Below are 18004 nucleotides of genomic sequence, written 5' to 3'. Positions count from 1 at the left end.
AGTTTTTAAGCGAGATTGCTTGACGGTCGCTGACCACAGCAGTGGAAAATTGAAATGGTATTTAAATACCACATATACAGTCCTCATACGGCCAAAGGTGGACACGACGATACGATACGGTACGATGATGTAATATTGGAAATTATACTGTGTGATTGGCGTAAAGTACTCCGTAACGGCACGACCCGCGTGATTAATCCAAGTGGGGGGACTTTTGGCTCGGTCTCTTATGATGATGTCAGGTAGTAGTAGTGGCTGAAACTATTATCCTGGGCGTACGGACGAGGCTTTTTTCTTTCTTTCCTTTTTTTCCCTCGGCTGAGTGGGTGGCTGAAAAGAATGGGACAGATTACGCGCAGTGAGCAAGACCGCGTTTTCACGTATCAAGCCACATACCCACGGGTCCACAGAAGGAGCTAGAGGGAAGGGGAATGAGAGATCGGCAGGAACGGGAGTCTGGGCTCGAACATGGGTCGGCTGAGTCATGACGAAAGCGAGGGCGAATTCTGTATTCCAATGACGTCATGGGGGCTGAGGACAGGCCGAATTTTTGAGTTGTTGCGATATTGGTGTGAGGAAGTTTGGATGGTGGTTGTTTGCGTGGATTTGGGTTTGATTTTCGGGTGCCACTTTCCCTGTACTGTATGCGAGATTTATGAGTTTTGTTTTGTTTGTTGTTTTGCTCTGGGTTGTGTGGCGTACATGGAGTTTGTACATGGAGTCTATTGCGTATCTCCGTGCTCCGTTCACAGAAAATTCCGAGAGGAGCGTTAGGGTCCAGACCCTGTGTGAATAATTTGACAGGCGTGTATTGTGACTAGTGAGATTACCATGCCAAGAGCATTTAGCAGAGAGAGATATGGATACATTCTGGGCCAACGGCGACGCTAACATCGTTCACGGTGTCGGAGTCTTCGTGACTCCGCGGACGTACTCGCTGAGCAAAAAAAAAAAAAAAAAAAAAAAAAGATATATATACAATAAAACGGAAAGTGAAATCAAACAACGGAACCAAATGGACTATTCAGGACTGTGATAGGTCACACCTGAAACCCCGATCAGCACCGCATTCGGATGGAAATATTCTCCCTCCCAAGCCGAGGCCCGGTTGGTGGCTGACGGTCGGAAGTCCCGCCAATCATGTCATTCAGGGAACTACCTATTTCCATAATTCTCATTCGAACCATTCCTCAAGAAACATGGGTTGAGAGAGACGTGCGACCGTGGTAACACACCCGACAGCCTTGTAATATTACCTGGTTGTTGGGACCGGCTCTGGGGGTGGGTTATCCGTGAGCTTTAATGTCCTTGTCGGGATGCTGTGCAGCGCCACGGTTGGCTTTTCCTTGGGTTGAAATGGGGTAAGACGGAGGTATTGCCTCCTCGCAAAGATGTACTCTTTTGGAGCATTGGAAGAGGGGATTCGGTTTAGCCGTCTGGGTCGTTTGCGAGTCCACTCGAATGCTGCTTTACGTACGCCACCGCGCGTAATCGTTTGCTAGGTCCCAACACCTAAATGGCCCAAGAGATTACTACGGCAGATCTTCCTACTTGAAAAGATTACACTAAGATCATCGTACTCTGTCCACGTTTGAAAAGATTTTGATTTATAACAAAACAAACGAAAAGGAAGCCAAACGCTCAAGACCGAATGCAGCCAGCAAGACTAATTTGAAAGGCTTCAACAATATAATATTGGATCGGGGGTATAAACATCGTGTGCTGCGTCCTTGCACCAAGTCGTCAAACAGCGAAAAGAAAAACGAGGTAAACGAAAAAAAGAATATATCAACACGGGTTGCACCGTAGGTTCCATCGACTCATATATCGTCGTTGGAGAAACGCCGCGAAAGCAATTCAGAGCAATAATTCAAAAACATATGATGACAGCAGATCATTGCCCGGAGATTCGTGTATTATCTCCGTATCCAATAACGCCCCCAATGACCGCCGACCCAATGACAATAGGATAAAAAGAGGAGATAAAGGTAAGAAATGAAAAAGAAAAATTGAACTGCATATGGTTGGAAAGCGCGAGTCTCGCATCGGTCGCACGCCAGGTGCAGCCGATATCAAGCTCAGCGAGAGGTACAGACCCGGAGAATCGAAACGATCATGAGAAAAGAAAGTCGAAACAATCCATTCGAGAAAAGCGGCGACGGGCCGTGCAGTATTAATAAGTTAATTTAATTTCCATCGAGGGACTGTGGATGCCGTTGGTGCTGGTATCGGCTTCGCAAATGTCGGCAACCATGTCCTGGCCTTCTGGGAGCTCGCGGACGACGTCGTCGTCGACCATTATCCGCATTCCGTGTTTGTTGACGTGTAATACGCGGACGATTCTTGATGGGTCGATGTGATGCTTCTCGGAAATCTTCTTCATTAGGTCGCGGACGGTTCGTTCCGTCAGGTAGATGGCGCGATAATAGTCGTAACTTTGCTCGGAACCGCCGAATCGTATGTAGAAGCAGGCAATCGGCTTGGGAGGTCGGTCCGCTGGGGGTCGGTACGTAGGATCAATATCGATAGCTTCGATGTATCCGGTCCTGGGATCATCGGAGCTACGCTGGATAACAGTTGGACCCTTTACGTCCTTCCCAGGCAATTGCCCCGCGTTGAATCGTGGTGAATTCACTGAGAAATTGCTGCTGGTTGGCGAAAGGATCAAAGATTCCATGGATTGAGAAGCACCGTTATTCTGGCGATTGAGAGGCTCCATCTTCACAACGTCGCTTTCAGCGGGCAACCGAACCGGGTACAGATCGGGATCATCTTCCTCGTCACCGCGCAAAGCGAGGATGCTCACAACCCTCGTTGACGAGAACATGTCTTGCATCATAGACAGCTTCGACTGCAAATCATCCTCCAAAGACAGCTTCTCCGGCTGGTCCTGCGAACCGATCGACCATGTGCGCTTGTGCTTCGTAGGCTTCATACTCCGGTCAGAGCCCTTCGAAATGGTCGAGGCCTGGCTGCCACGCTTGCGCTTGCCAAAGCCACCCCCCATCTCTGCCTGTGCGATTTGCTGCTTCAACTTCTCGATCGTCTTTTTGACGTGGGCGACATCGTTGGACAGCTTTCGCTCGGCACCATGGTCTCGGAAGAGCTTGACTCGGCAGTAAGCCACCTCGGCATCGCGCGAAACACCGCTGTCTTCACCCGGTGAAACAAGCTCAGTTTTAGCACAAAGTCGCACCGGAATACCCTTGACACCCTTCGAGTGACTAAAATCGGTAGAAAGGAAGTTGAATCGCACCGGGATAGCACAATCAGCAGCGCCCGTAACCGGGTTCGCAGTCCAAGTAACGCAGAACCCATCGAAAGACATGCTCTCCACCCGGATCTGGCGAGACTTGTGGTCATCGCCTCCTTGAATTGGGTCCACGTATTCGACAGCCTGGAGCTTGCCTCCGCGCTGGTGCGCCTCGTTCGTGCCACGGCCCTCCTTCCATAATTGCCAGCAAGAAGCAGGCTTAAGCCTTTGCTCGTCTTCTTCGAAGGAAACTCGGACAAAGGTTCGATATCTTATTGGCTCGTTGCTCACGATTGGCGGGCCTGTGTCCATGACAGTGAGGTTATATGCCTGGCCCTTATTGAGATAAGTCACTGGGATTTCTCTCTTATGCTTGACCATTGCGGTTGGTGCTCGTAAAGCAACATTATAACGAAACTTTTCGCCGTGGGAGTATGGCATTCCAGAGGCACCCGAAAAGTCGGTCGAGGTGGAGATAGTTGAAGCATGATCGACAGGGAACTCATTCATTGAAGAATTATCCCCAGATTCATCCATAGCATCGTATCCAGACTCGCGGCTGTGTATGAACGCGCTGGGTGCGTATGATGCTGGCTGGACGTAGGGGTTCATCTCAGGCACATGCTGCCCAAGGTATTGCTGGTTAAATTGATCGAGACCTTGACCTTGGCTCTGCTGGACAGACATTGGGTTCGAAAGCGAAAGTGGTGTAATCATGTTCATACCGACGGTAGGAGTGTGCAAATCGCCCGCCTGATTATGGAAGATTGCGCCCATGCCGCCAGAGTTGGGGGTATAGAAGCCCGGGTACTGGCTAGCGAGAGGCATCATGGGCATGCCACTGGGGTCAATCCACGAGGAGGTGAAATTGAGCTCCTGCAAATTCCGTGGGGTCTGATCATTTGGATGTTTCAAGTCGGACTCCTCGATTTTCATGTCGGTCGGCCTTCCACCATCCATCATGAAGGCGCCATTTGGGCTACCCTCGCTGTCTCGTCGGAGGACTATATCAGAAAATGTTTGTCGGAAGCGGCCGATGAACTCCTCATCGGGCTTCTGAGCGTTGTTGCTATAGTAAACGTATAAGGTTGGCTTCTGCTTCGTCGGGCTACTAGGTGCATCGTGAACGTACCGGTTTCTAAACATTGGTGCGGCCTTACTGCCAGGTCACGCCAATAGTCGCAAAAAGGAAAAGTAAAGAAAAGGTAGAGGGTCTTAGATGTAGGAAAGAGGCTGCAGGATTGTGTTCCACATCTGAGCCAAGCCGGAAGAAAACGACCACGAGCGCGTAGTCGCGATCCACGGGATCTCAATTTGGCTAGGAATCGCAGCAACGGATAGATTCGGAGTCCAGGAATATCGTTATCGCAGTCCGGATCGATTCGAGGGCAAAGTTCGATCACCCTAAAGAAGTGTGAGAGGTGAAGTAGAAGTAGAAGTTGAAGTTGAAGTTGAAGTTGTCGGTGTGAGGGGGTAGTAGATGCTCAAAGCGGAGACCTCCAACGGAATATCGGAGACTGAGCGATATCTTAGGATGATATTTTTGGAATCGAAGATCGAAAAAAGAGGAAGAAAAAATAGCAAAGGTTCTGCACGTTGCGAGAGGCCCCCTTTTTTATCGAGAAAAAAAGGTATAAAGGCGAGGGGTGGATGGAGGGGTGGAGCACGGTGTATGACGAACGGGCTAAGAAGGGGAAAAGAAAAGAAGAGCAAAGACGGTACGGTCCATAGACCCCTCCAATGAACAGTTCTAGAGGATCTCAGGCCCGAATGACATCGACTGAGCCACAATTGGGAGGAGGAGGGGGGGGGGAGAGTGGAAGATCAGAGTATGGTCGGGGGGGGACTGGAGGTGTGAGTTCGGAAATTTAGAGAGTAAAAGGTGTTGCCACTGGAAAGCTCCCGATAAGGACCAGGGGCCGCATGGAGCTCTTCTCTTTTTATCCGTCTTTTTTCGTCTTTTTTGTCTTTTTTTTTTAGATGGAAATGATTGGTATTGGAAAAGGTGGGAGAAGAATAAAACTGGAGACCAGAAGGGGGAATGGGAAATCAGACCCAAAGGAATCAGTGGGGAAAAATGGAGCACGAAATTAAAAAGAAAAGAAAAAAAGAAAAAACGAAAAAGGACAAAATATGAAAACGAAAACGAAGGTAAGTTACGGGCTGTAATATTGGGGTATTAGGTACCTCTCTGTAAGCAAATATCCTATGAACAACCTATAACGATCATAGGAAATGGAGATCCTAATATTTCATATACCGACCGTGGCCAGCCGACACGGCATATGATGAGATCAGTCCATGTCTACAATACATACGATACTTCTACAACCTTCTCGTGAGCCAGCCGGAGTCATTCCGCCTATCGATAGCACGGGGCTCCCACTGTGCCGGGTCCCCCACACGCCACAACTGTCACTTGGTGCCTTACTGCCTGACATCGATATACATAGAAAACATGCCATAGGAAAATTGAAACTAAAATTAAACCATACCGGAGACTCTCGAGAAAATCGCCTCCCGAGAAATACAGTAACCCTCCGTGGCGTGGCGACACTGTACAAATCACACGTTGTGGAGATGGTCTCCAAGGACCGCACGACAAGGTAGACGGCATGGACCGCAGGCAGCAGAAATTCAAATCGTCCCATCTCGACCGAATAATCGTCTCCATACAAACGGTTGTGGCATTCTCGCTACCTCCCATGGGTCCGAAAAAGGATATTCACAATCCCGCTGTGATAGGTGGTTGACGAGCCCGGGCCCCGATTTGGGAGTTCGCACTCCGAATCTACATCGAGCGCCACATCATCGGTCCCTCGAACTCGTCATTGTGGCTAGAATATGGTTCAACAGCAAAGTGATATCCAAGAGGTCTGATCGTCAAAGAAGATTCCATGGATCTGGATCCGCGTGCTTGGGTTCATGCCTCTTACTTTGCCAGGGTCCAATATCCTAGCTAAGGTAGATCTTTCTTGTATTCTCCCAGGAACCCCTTCAGGATAAATGGGGACACGTATGCACGTCGAGGCAGGCTTACGTCACGAATGTGCTCAGGTCGGTGCAGGACGCACGATGCGCACTCCGGACAGCGAACACCCCTACTACGACTGGTACAAAGGTGTTACAATACCAGGGGAAGGAACTTGGGCGCTGTTCATTGCTGGAATGGCATCCCGCCAATAGGAACTCGTGCTTGCAGCCACTAGCTCTCAGTGCACGTGCCGAGTACGATACGGTACAATACATGAGTGCCTCGGTGATGCGCCGGCTTTAAAAGTGCCGAATGAATCGAGAGGGACCCGAGATCGAACCCATTCGATGCTAGGGCGAACCCGCAGGAGCATTCCAATCTCGGGGGCACTGCCATTTGCAACTGTCATTTGCCAATGAGAGGTCAGATTACGCACTCTCATTGGATGGATGGAGCTGCCGGACGATATGGAAAGGAATGGAGAGAACCTCGAAATGGTAGGGATGCGCATTACTGGGCTGACACTGTACCTTCCAATCTCCGTTCTCCGTTCTCCGTTCACCGTTCTACCGTTCTACCGTTAGCCCACATCACACCTTCTGATTTAAGCTCCGAAACTGCGGTAACTGGCTGGTAAATGCCCCTTCTGTCCCCTTCTACACTAGTGTCTAGGGCACGGCTGTGGGCCGAGAACGGGGAAAGGTTCCCTCTTACACGGGCCAGAGATGGAGTGGAGCATTACTGTCGAGGATGTCGAGCTGTTACAGGAGCGGATAAACATTTCCGATCATGAGAAGGTATAAATCGTGCTTCCTACTCCCACATTACTGGAAGAGCTGGAACGGACACCCGGACAGACTGTTTGTTCTTTGAGTCTGGTTACACAGGTTAACCGCGGGCGTAAAGCCACCCCATCATGAACAGCAGTTTTCGGGAGGATTTCCAATGGGGAAACGCCACCAGTCAGAATTGAGGATATTCGCAAATTGGGCGAATACACCCGGCTCGCTAGAGTTGTTTTCGTGTAATATATCCAGGGTCGAACCATGAATGGAAAGCAATCGTCCCGATGAGATCGATACGTCGTATAGATCGAGGTGGGATATGATTGGCGTATCGATTCATGGACGGATACCTCGTTTTTCAGGCGCTTACTGTTTGTGATCTCGGTCGCGTTTGGTACTATAGCGGTAGAAGTACGAAATATGGTCTACGGTCCACGAGGCAAGCGACTGTCGACTCTGTAATTCCGGAAAGACTAAGGCTCAGGTCCAGTATGGACATGAACTAACGTGTCTTGAGTACTATAGTTACCGGCACCGGATATTACGGCTAAAACGGATTTGCGGATAGTAATTTGTATACCGTTGTGATGTGGACGTTGGAGGTGGCTGTTTTTTGCGCGTCGGTTGTACTGTAAACGATCGACCTGTGGCTTTCCAGCAACAGGGATAGTCAGTCGGACGTGTGTACAGTACTGCAGACCGTGTGTAGCCAGTCAGCGCAAGTAACGGCCTCGCCACAGCGGAACTCTGAAGCATCCGAGGCTAGGGTCAACCGCCACATCGCTAGCTGACGCAATCTTAGCTCGGCTTAGCCACAGGAATTTGGTGGAGTGACATCTCTAAGGCAGACAAATTTTGAACTTTTGAGGGGGCTCCCAGCTATGGAGGCCAATAGAGGGAGTCCGCGGAGTTGGGCGAAAAAGGTGTGGCGAATTCCAGTCAGATGAGAGTCTCGTGCATAGATCGGCGGTGGTCTTGTTTCTTTTTATATTTTGAAATGCAAGTGCATGGGGCGTTCAAGAGTGGATTGCCTCCGCTCAGTATGTACTGTGCTTTTGTTTCGTATGTCTACTTGTACAACGTGTACCGTGACTCGAGCCGATCCTTGGCCCCACACGCGGAGCTCTCGGATCGATTGGCTCTTGTTGCCTGCACACTCTTCCAGCAAATAACGGCGTTCGCTTGGCAGCCTTATGATAAATCGGGTAATCGCAAGAGTCATGGTGGCTGTGTTGTGGAGATGAACTCAATTCTTCCCATTGAGCGAATTCGACGGTTACATAATATTGGGCATACCGTGGGCGTCTCATGCGTCGAAGCGTCATAGCTACAATCGGATATGATATCCAAGCCTTATGAAAGGGTCCGTCTACACAATTGAACTATCCAACTTTATGCACGTTATGATCGGAATGAATGGGGGCACTCGTTGGTGCCATGTCCATGATATTACTTTTTATAAACTGTCTGCCCAATATGAATGTCCCTTATAAGAGCCAGTGTAGCCGTGCATGAACCACCGTCACCGCAATCCCGATGTGCTTCTCGACTGCGCATCTAGCCGAATATGCAAAATAATACAAGGGGAAAATGCCCCCGCAACACCTCTTGCAACGCCGTCGAACAGAAAAATGATCGTATGGACAAAGACCCCCCGGGTCCGACAGGACTGCGTGTATGTGCTGGCCGACCTCGGCTAGTCCTGTTCCCCGGAATGTCGATCCCATGATGGGATGAAAGAAACGAAGATGGAAGATTGTGTATGAGATGGAATGGCGGCTTAATGCTGAATGATGAGGGAGAAGCCATCGACCCAAGCTCCACTCGAGCCTGAAACTCCGGCAATCTTGTATCCAAGAGGCGGTATCAACGTGTGTCTGTTAGAGAACGTAGTGGTCAGTATTGTATTGTTATACACCTTGGCCGAGAGAGCTTACCCTGATCCGCCAGAGGCATTGCCATAGAAGCCGGATTTTCTGCCCATACTGGTGAGAATTTCCACGCCGTCAATCCAGAGTCCAGCTCGAACGTAAAATCCAAGAAGAATCTCTCCACGTCGGGTATCGAAGACGAACTCATCACCGCCAGGCTTGCCACCCCGTTTTCCAAAGAGCTGGGTCGTCATGTCTTCGTAGCAGAATTCAATGCCGTCCAACGCGACGTCGTGGTAGACCTTGATGGAGGTGAGGAGCTTGGATTGGATGAAAGCACACTCTAGCAGCACCTGCTCGGGCTCACTGCCATCCAAACTGGATTGACCGAGTTTCCCGCTCTTGTAGCCGGACTGGCTCTTGGGGAGCTTGACAACAGAGTTTTTCGATTTCAATTGTCCGACGTCCTCGACGGTGTAGCTGCCCAGTGCCCCAGAGACGACGACCAGGCGAAGCTTCTTCTTCTCCTTTTCCCCGCCAAAGAGTTTCTCCTTTTCAATGCCGAAAATCTTTTGGCGAAGCTCTATTTCCGTAACCATGATTTGCTTCGGCAGGCCATTGCTGCTCGACTCGGTGCCCAAGTACTCAATGAAGGTATGGCAGAAGTCCTCGCCTTCTACGTACAGTTCCATCCACGCAATGCCCGATGATGCAGTGAATAGGATCTTGCCATTCTCCGCTGGCCATACTTGCACGCTGTCATCGGAACTCGGAGTGGCATCACTGGGAAGACGGAAGCATGGATGGAAGCGGAAACGCAGCGCATCCAAACGATGCCATCCACACTCATCATTCGGCAAGCACACCTTGAGTCCCTGGGTCTTGGTGCGCGTCGAAAATGGCTCTTTGGTGATAAATGAGCGTCCAAGGCGCACATAGTCGCGAAGCATGATGCCGGATTCCTGGTGAGGGCAACCAAAGAGATGTCCAACCTCGTGCAAGTGAGCGCCAATGCCAATGTTGGCAGATTCCCAATTCGACCCGGCTTCGCCATTGTCGTTGGCGACGTAATTAGTATCGGTCCGTGTGCAGTCTGAAAAGGCATCTACCACTTCGTCGAGACAAGATGGGTAGCTCTGGAGGCTGTGGGAACCAAAAATAGCCATTTTGATATCGTCGCCCCCGGATCCAAGAGCTGCGTGACCGGTGATGGTCTGCGACCCTGTGTCCCAGTGGGAATCCAGCAAAAGGACAGAAACGTACTGCTGCTGGCCCGGCTGGGGGTTGAAGTGCTTCCGTACAGCCTCCTTGGCGATATCAAAGAGCGCGTCCTTCTTCTGAGCGTCACCGCATTGCTGAGCAATATTGAGATCCCGGAGTTCTGCAACCGTTTTCTCGCTGCGAACGACGTGAATCTTGGCCTCGTTGCGCATCTGACCGACTGCCAAGTCCCGAGAGCTGAGACTACCAGACTGCCACTCCTCTTCAAAGCGGAAGCACCGTCGTCCAAAGTTGTTGCGGAACATCTGCTCTCCGGTGAAAGCTTGCCAAAGGTATGCGGCCGTGCGGTATTTCCGAATCGCGGTCTCCAACCCATTGCCTTCTCGCTCCGCTCTCTCGGGCACCGCGTCGTAAGTGCCATCGGAGTCCTTGCCCATCAAAATCACCAAGTGCAGCGGCGGAGTGTTGACTAGCGGTAGGTAATTGATGCAAATCCACGCGGAATGGATCGCTGGATGGGTGCTACCGGTGGACAGCTTGGGTGAAACAAAGTCGAATCGGAGACGATTGGGACCGGGTACGAGGTGGACGAGAGCTTTGAAGTGAGACGCCGTGACGGGCCAGCCGATCGACGGGAAATTATCTTGGTGATGGTAGACCGTTACATTTCCGTCCAGCGGTTGCGTTCTCGGGTCTCCGGTCTGGCCATAAACGAGAAGTACCTTTTGATGAACCTGAAATAGAAATCAGCCACGTGCCCAATCCCAAAGGCAGCCTGTACCTACCCAGGAATTGTCGGCGATCGATACTATTCTCGGCGCGTACGGCGAGCTTGGAGTGGGCGACCGGTATACGCCATTGATAGACGACGAGGAGCTTCCCTGTGATCGTTGCATGTATTAGTATAGGGCACGGTCGCGTAGCACTTAAACGGACGTACGTAGATGCTATTCCGTTGCGGATTGATCGCTAAAGCTGGTCGTTGCGGGGGTAGAGGTAGAGTCACGCTAGCGGAGCTGGTGCCATTGGAATCAACCTCGTTTAGTGAGGGGAGGTTAGGAGAAGAGAGGGTCGGTCTGATCGACGAGGGCGGAGTGATGGAGCTGTGGGAGGTGGTGTCGATCGTGGAGGAGGATTTTCCGGAGACCTCTTGGACCTTATGCGATGCGCTTTTTGGTTCTGAGTGGAAGCTGGCCTTTGACCGGCGCCTCAACTGCTTCAAGAACGACATGCTGGGATGTGAAGACAGAGAACTTCTCACCAGGAGAAGAAACCCCTAATTAAAATTGAAGTGGGTAGCTGCCGTAATTGGGTAATTGGGGGTTCAGGAACAGGACAGCGCGACCGTTTGCGGGCGGATGACGACGCTGATGTCGCCCCGCAAGGAACCACTTCAGGTTAGGTTAGGAAGGGAAAAAAAATAGGAGTAGGGAAAAGGGATAGAGGTATGGACAGGGGAAAGACGTTTTGAATCATGGAACCCAAAGATTTAATCCTCAAATCTTCAAACCCTCAAAAACGAAAAATGAAAAACGAAAAACAGGGAAAAAAGATTGGCAGGGTGCCGTGTGGATGGCAATCAACAGTTTTCCCTTTCTTTTCCCCCTCTCCCAAGGCTATAGATAGAACGATAAGTTACAAGATTACTCTGCTTCTTAGACGCCCCCAGGTGGACTCTCAACCATGCATTTGCTCAGCATTACGTACCCCCCTCCCTGCGAGACAACGAGGGCTATCACTCGGAGTCGCAATGTTTCACCGGTGGATCTTTAATGATCGCCCTAACGCTCCTAGTCCAAGATCTAGTGTCTCGGCTGACCACATACCAGGCCCGTGGCCAGCTCCTGTCTGAGGAGTCCCTGATGCCGAAACTGCTATCACGCAGTGTTCTCTGACCTGCATGGTTGATGGACATCAGTTCCATAGCGATCCCGCCACGCCCTCTGCCGATCCACGTCTGCTCGTCCTATTCCGTATGGAGGGGATCCAAAATAAACTCCCCGCTATGCTGCATTTTCGGATCTTCAAGTGATCAGAGCTCAGACTAGGGCCTGTAGGTGTCAATCGACCAGGTTCCTTCCAAGGCGGGCCGAAATTGAACGGGAGTTGGACGGATTAAGTCCCGCGCTATCTGGGCCTGGATAGGGGACAGGCTCTGGATGTAGAATCTCGGGACTTCTACCCCGATCTGCTCTTCACCGGGATGGTCCCCACGGGTTGGTGACACGACTCCATTGAGCCTCAGGGGCCTCTTCGTCTTCCGTATTTCACATCCCCTCAATGCTGACCCGCATGCTACGATGCACTCGCCGCGTCCGGTAAAGGACTCCGGCTGCCACACCCCATGCAATGACATCAGACAGCGCCGCATGTGCGGCATGGCAAAAGTCCATCGGAATGTTCGATGGCATGCCACATCGTTCCAAGGTTCCCATGGAGGTTAGCGAGGAATGCGAGGAGGAAGCACGCGCTCCAGGCAAAACTAAGCTCCGGAGTGGGCCCGGAGGCTGAACGCCCATTTGGTGATAGATTGGTTTTCTTCTTCTCTGTCTTCAGGAGAAAGGTAGATTGATTGAGAAGGTAGCACAGTAGGATAAATTAGCAGCTACTCCCTAGACACCTGCAACAATGAAGGTGTAGGTATGGTTGGGAGTGTCGATGCGACCTCGGGGCACTATCGTGTCAATCCGTGTTGCCGTCCACACATGCGGACATGTACAAGTTGTTCCTGCAAATGGATTTCAAAAGACACCTGGGCATGCATACTAATTGATCGTTCATCTGGCTTCTCGAACGTCCACAACGTGGTTCTAGAACTGCTCACAGTAAGTCGAACACAATTATCTAGAATTCGGCAATAACGCGGCTTTTTTGGGTTATAGCTGTTTACAGTCTACCAGAGTACCCCCTCAAGTCCAACCTTTCCCCCTCTCGATGAACCAACTTCTACTACGAAGTAGCGTCCAGAAGGTTAGAACATCACTAGACCCCGAGAAGTGGAATTTTGGCTACAGCCCGATTTGAAAGGATCAATTCCCGAAGGGCAAAAGCCTAAGCTCCGGAGTGGGCCCCGAGGCTGGACACTCACTTGGTGATAGATTAATGCCTTCGCCTTCGGGGGTGAAGAATCAATAGACCAGTCGAGGCTATCATCTTCAGGGGATAAGGTAATTTGGACATCGTGTCTAGGCGTAGCCCAGAGGGCCCAAAGTGCCCAAAGTGCATAGAAGGGAAGCGTGGAAAGGGCGGGACACGATCGCGTAAATCTGCGCGGCACGCGTTTCCCATCATTTCAGCTCAACAACCCGACTAAACCCTTCCAAGAGTCCAAACCTTACCCCGGAATCAGACTATCAGAGAGGGCTTGTATTTTCAACACATCCTATTTGTCTAGCCTAAAGACTCCGGAATTCCGGGCTTCAAGTGTGGATTCCGTTTTGGATCGTCGAATCCACTCCCTTCGCAGCCGCCCTTGCCTGAGCAACGGACCCTCCTGCGCAAAGACATCTCGTCCTGCTTCTGGCTTTTCCTTCAGCTACTATCCACCATGACGCTATCCCAGCCTAGTTCGGCGGAAAAAACCATTCGCAAGATTGATATTGCCCAGGTAAGAAGATCAGTGAATGGAAAATCATGCGTCTGCCCAAAGGCCTCGGGCACTGCAAGTTTTGCTCTTGGTCCCGCCCTGAATGCCTCCTAGAACGACGTATAGATTGTGGGATGTTACCTCCAAGAAGAAGCATGGCTAACTTTCTATCTTCTCAAGGTGTCTTTGAGTTTGCAGGACCGATTGGGTCTCGCCAAACTCAAGTACCAGCATGGCCGATTGCATGGGTTAAACCAGCAGGATGGCAAGTCCGGTCTCCTCGATAACGACAAGCCCTCCGACTCCTCATCCGATTTCTCTCGCAGTCGATGCGAGACTCCGTTTACCTCTCCTCCCCTCCGAGCCGCTACCTACTCCAAGGAACTCCCTCGATCCGCTCGCAACAAGCACGCTGTGACCTTCAATTCACGAGTGATGCAGCCTATGTTGTCTGCCAGTCGCAAGCGTCTTCGCTCTGACTCTGCGTCGGGACGTCCGGCCAAGGCTGCTAGGGTTTCTTGGAAGAGTTCATACCAGCTGCCAGAGTCTTCTCCGGGGCTTAATCGGCACCTCACAGCACGCCACAACATGCCATTTATGTCCGAGGCCACCATTCCGGAGCTGTCCTCCCCGGTATATCACGGCCCGTCAGATGAAGAGAATGACCCAGATCTGCCTCTTCATAGTTTCCAGAATATAAGCTCCATGGTGGGCTCTTCGCCTCCACGCACTCCACCTCCCAAGCACTCTCGGCTGTCACGCACCGATCGTCCCTTGCAGCATGAGGACGGTGCAGATCTACTTCTATACCTCGCCAATTCTCCAACTCCTGCCCGTGTGGCCAGGGGTTCTCAACTGCATGGATTCCCTCCTTCTACTCCTCCAAGCCAGCATGCCGTTCTGCCGTCTATGACCCCCAATCAGAACTTCAACTTCGCGGATTTCGTCAATGTGACCCCTAGTCCGGCACAGCAAGCATGGGGTGGTCGTACACCTGGTCCTTCTCGCACCCCTCTCGCAACCAAGGACGCCCGCAAGCGTCTCAATTTTGATGCTCTTGTCCCTCCCACCAGTGCTGCCAGCCCTCGCAAGGAAAGAGGGTTAGCTCTCCAACTTGGTGGTGAGCTGAGACCCTAACTTCCCCTTCACTTTTCATCCGTGGTTCCTCCCTTTTCCCCTTTATGACGCTTTACGATTCTGTTACGTACACATTCTCGATGCTTCTCTCCTATGTAATCCACTATCCGTGACCGACGACCTAGCATGAGGTCCCTCGACCCTCAAGTGGTCACGGCACTTCCCCATCTGCATCCATGGCGTTTTCTTGCACATCTCACTGCTTTTGCATGGCTTCGGTCATCTATTGTTTCCACTTTCCATGAATCATGTGTCTTCATTCATTGCTTTGATATTTCCTTTGTGGCTTGCCCATCTGCGGCAAGTGCTTTCGCTCTGCATCCAACATGCCTTGTGATGATACTTTGCAACCTTTTATTGCTTTTAATGACAGACTATTTAATCCTGCTTTATGCAGACCAGTCCGGATAGTACAAAGTCTCACTTAGCGATGCAATCCAAGCAACCTGTATTTAGTGATCAGATTAATGCATCTTTGTCTATAAATTTGCCCCCTAGATCTCAGCACGAGACAAATCAGTACTCAAGTTCACCCAAGTGACTCCGAAATATAAACCCACCCACCCACCCAACTAGACATACAATCAATCTTCCTGCCAACCAAGTTCTTCCTCAACCCCTTCAACCTTCGCCTTCTCCGCCTGCTTCTTCCAAAGCAACGCAAGATAATCACAACTCGTCGCCTCATCAATCCCCTTATCCTCCCGCACCTTCAGAAACCTCGGAAACCGCAAGCTTAGCCCCCGCTCCTCACTAACCAACCCAATAGCAGCCGTATACGTTGGACTAAGCGTAATATCCGCAAATGCCATTTCCCACACCTCCTGCGGCTCAAACCACACGTCCGGCGAACCGTAATACTCGACATAAGCAGGTCGCGAGATCACATTGGGACTGCCTTCGGCATACTTTTCTTTGTTGGCTTGGTAGAATTTGTCCGTAAAGCCTGACATGCATTTCGTCACGGCTTCTAGAGCTCCGGATTCGGGGTTGCGCACTGCGAGGAGGATCGGGGACCACCACTTTGCTTTGCGGCCTTGACCGTGCCATCCGGCTATTGGGATAAGATCGAGTGTTTCGGAAGAGGTGCTGTAGTCTTTTTTTACTTTGAGCCATGATTCGAGGCGTTTGTCAGGTTCGTAGGTTGATAGGAGGGCCTTGCGTCTGGTGGGTTTTTCTTTAGATGGTTTTGTGCTGCTGGCTTCGGATACTGTTGGAGCGGGAGTTTCTGCGTCTAGATCGGCGGCGATGGAAGCCGGTTCGTCTTGGTTGGCGCTGGGTTTGATCGTGTTGTCCAGGACCTTGACCATGATACCTTCGCATTTGGCGTCTGTGGCTCCTTTGAAAAATTCCAACACGGACTCGGAATCCGCAGATGTCGCATCTAGACTCTTGACCCAGGTGAATCTGTTGGGGATAGCGACGAATAGACTGCGGAGGAGCTCTCGGCGCTCGCGGAATGGTCGATCCATCAGAGGCTCACCATTGAGGTACATCAAGTCAAATGAGAAAAGGCATACATTGACGGTGATGGCTCCGATTTCAACATTCTTCTTTGCGCGGTTGGAAAGAGTCTGGAAGGGCTGCAGATCACCGGTCTCACTGTCTACTGCGACAACTTCTCCTTCTAGAATAAAACTGGATACGCCTTCCCCTCGGATCTGGGGTACCAGAGACACGAGGTCTGGGTATTTCTCCGTCATGAGCTCGAGATGGCGGGAAAATATAGAGACCTTCCCTTGCTCATCGCAATGCACCTGAGCTCGCTGTCCATCATACTTGTATTCACAACTGAAGTCTCTTCCTTGAAGCTTCGTCAACATATCCGAGAGATCTCTCGTGATACTGCCTAACATTGGCCGGAGTGGAATATGCAGTGCCAGACCACATCGAATCAATAGCTCATCAGTCACACCAATCTCGAGAAGACATGGCACGAGATCGTTATAGTTAGGATGTCTGGCATAAGATGCCTTGACGATCTCCTCGGCGTTGGAGTATATTTCAGCAAGCTGGTCTTTTTTTAAGCTGGCCAATTTCTTCTGCGGTCGAACCGTTAATTCAGCGCCCTCCGGCGGAGAATAAAGAAATGCACGCGCAAGAGCAATGAGCATCGTGGTCTTAACAGCGCCAATCCGCAGGTTCTGTACCAAAGTCCGCACAATGTATCGGCTCTCTTCAGCACCTCGGGTATCTTGTAGTAACTTTTCGACAATTCGTTGTTTCGTCTCTTGACTGCCAGAGCCCTTGCTCTTAGCAATCTTAAGAAGTGATTCGTAAACCCCCTTTATCTTGAGTGGCTTAGGCCTGACCAGAGTGAAACTCTGTCTCTTCTTAGCTTCGAATGCAACATCGCCTGCATCTCCATGTCTATCGTAGAGAGCCTTGAGGCCTTGACTATCAAGACCGTAGATCTTCTTGAAAGCTTTGGAGATAGATGAACCTCCCAGCCCTAGCTCTAACTCGTCGTATGGAGGAGAGATGGAATTGGTTGCTAGCCACACAGCGGGAAGAAGACTAGACGGATCTCCTTCGATCAAGACACGTAGAAAGTTAACAAGGGTATCGACGATCTTGATTCGGCTAGTCGTAGCATTGGCAAGGACGAATGCCCTTGTCAGTAACGCATAGGAAGCGTCGCCGCCTGCGCTGGCCCAACGCGACCGCAACTCGGTGGCGTATTTGGTCGCATCGAATGTTTGCGGATTTTGATCAAACGGAACAGCAAGGGCGACTGTATCTTCTGTGCCAGTAGACGATTGCAATGATAGTGTGTCCTTCTTTGGTACCACCGGAGCCTCTGGAGTCGTATTCACGGGTATTGAAAGCGCTGATGGAGCTGTGCTGGCCTCAGATGCTGCTGATACAGCTTGATCGCCATCTAAATGTGAATTCTGGGCGTTTTCTTCTTGCTCCCACTCAGCTTGGAGCTTACGAGCTAAAGCTTCGTCCGAAAGCGTCTGATCAGTGACCTCCGGCTCATGCTCTGGATTGGGCCTCGTAGCTTGACCCTTGAAGAAGGATTCGATACTGCGAGTTTTCTGCGGCGAATCGCCATTGCGTTTGCGCTTTTTGGTCGGGCTGGACATGATTCAATACCTTGGCGCGCAAGGTTGAGAATGGCATGTTGCCACCGAGTAGTCTTACGGATGCCAGACGTCAGACCGAAAGGCGGAG

The 18004-nt window shown here is 50.9% G+C and overlaps 4 protein-coding genes across 4 annotated transcripts; 1 reads left to right on the top strand and 3 right to left on the bottom strand.

Moving 5' to 3' along the window:
* Positions 1–2173: 2173 nt before the first annotated feature.
* On the bottom strand, positions 2174–4399 carry N7443_010780 (grainyhead-like protein; the record flags this gene model as incomplete). Its single annotated transcript, XM_056890836.1, has 1 exon — positions 2174–4399. The coding sequence occupies one exon, from the start codon at positions 4397–4399 to the stop codon at positions 2174–2176; it is 2226 nt and encodes a 741-aa protein (XP_056737327.1).
* A 4393-nt stretch (positions 4400–8792) lies between these two features.
* On the bottom strand, positions 8793–11335 carry N7443_010779 (zinc metalloproteinase family protein; the record flags this gene model as incomplete). Its single annotated transcript, XM_056890835.1, has 4 exons — positions 8793–8889; positions 8950–10838; positions 10890–10985; positions 11045–11335. The coding sequence occupies 4 exons, from the start codon at positions 11333–11335 to the stop codon at positions 8793–8795; spliced, it is 2373 nt and encodes a 790-aa protein (XP_056737326.1).
* A 2316-nt stretch (positions 11336–13651) lies between these two features.
* N7443_010778 (uncharacterized protein) lies at positions 13652–14827 on the top strand (the record flags this gene model as incomplete). The annotated part of the gene is made up of 2 exons (XM_056890834.1): positions 13652–13711; positions 13871–14827. The coding sequence occupies 2 exons, from the start codon at positions 13652–13654 to the stop codon at positions 14825–14827; spliced, it is 1017 nt and encodes a 338-aa protein (XP_056737325.1).
* A 584-nt stretch (positions 14828–15411) lies between these two features.
* N7443_010777 (putative DNA ligase I) lies at positions 15412–17916 on the bottom strand (the record flags this gene model as incomplete). Its single annotated transcript, XM_056890833.1, has 1 exon — positions 15412–17916. The coding sequence occupies one exon, from the start codon at positions 17914–17916 to the stop codon at positions 15412–15414; it is 2505 nt and encodes an 834-aa protein (XP_056737324.1).
* Positions 17917–18004: the final 88 nt, after the last annotated feature.

The sequence above is a fragment of the Penicillium atrosanguineum genome (genome assembly GCF_028827265.1).
Source record: "Penicillium atrosanguineum strain IBT 20685 chromosome Unknown utg000008l_segment0_segment0, whole genome shotgun sequence".
In the NCBI taxonomy this organism is placed as follows: domain Eukaryota; kingdom Fungi; phylum Ascomycota; class Eurotiomycetes; order Eurotiales; family Aspergillaceae; genus Penicillium; species Penicillium atrosanguineum.
Note: the sequence above shows the minus strand (reverse complement) of the source record. Positions and strands in the feature narration are given on the sequence as shown.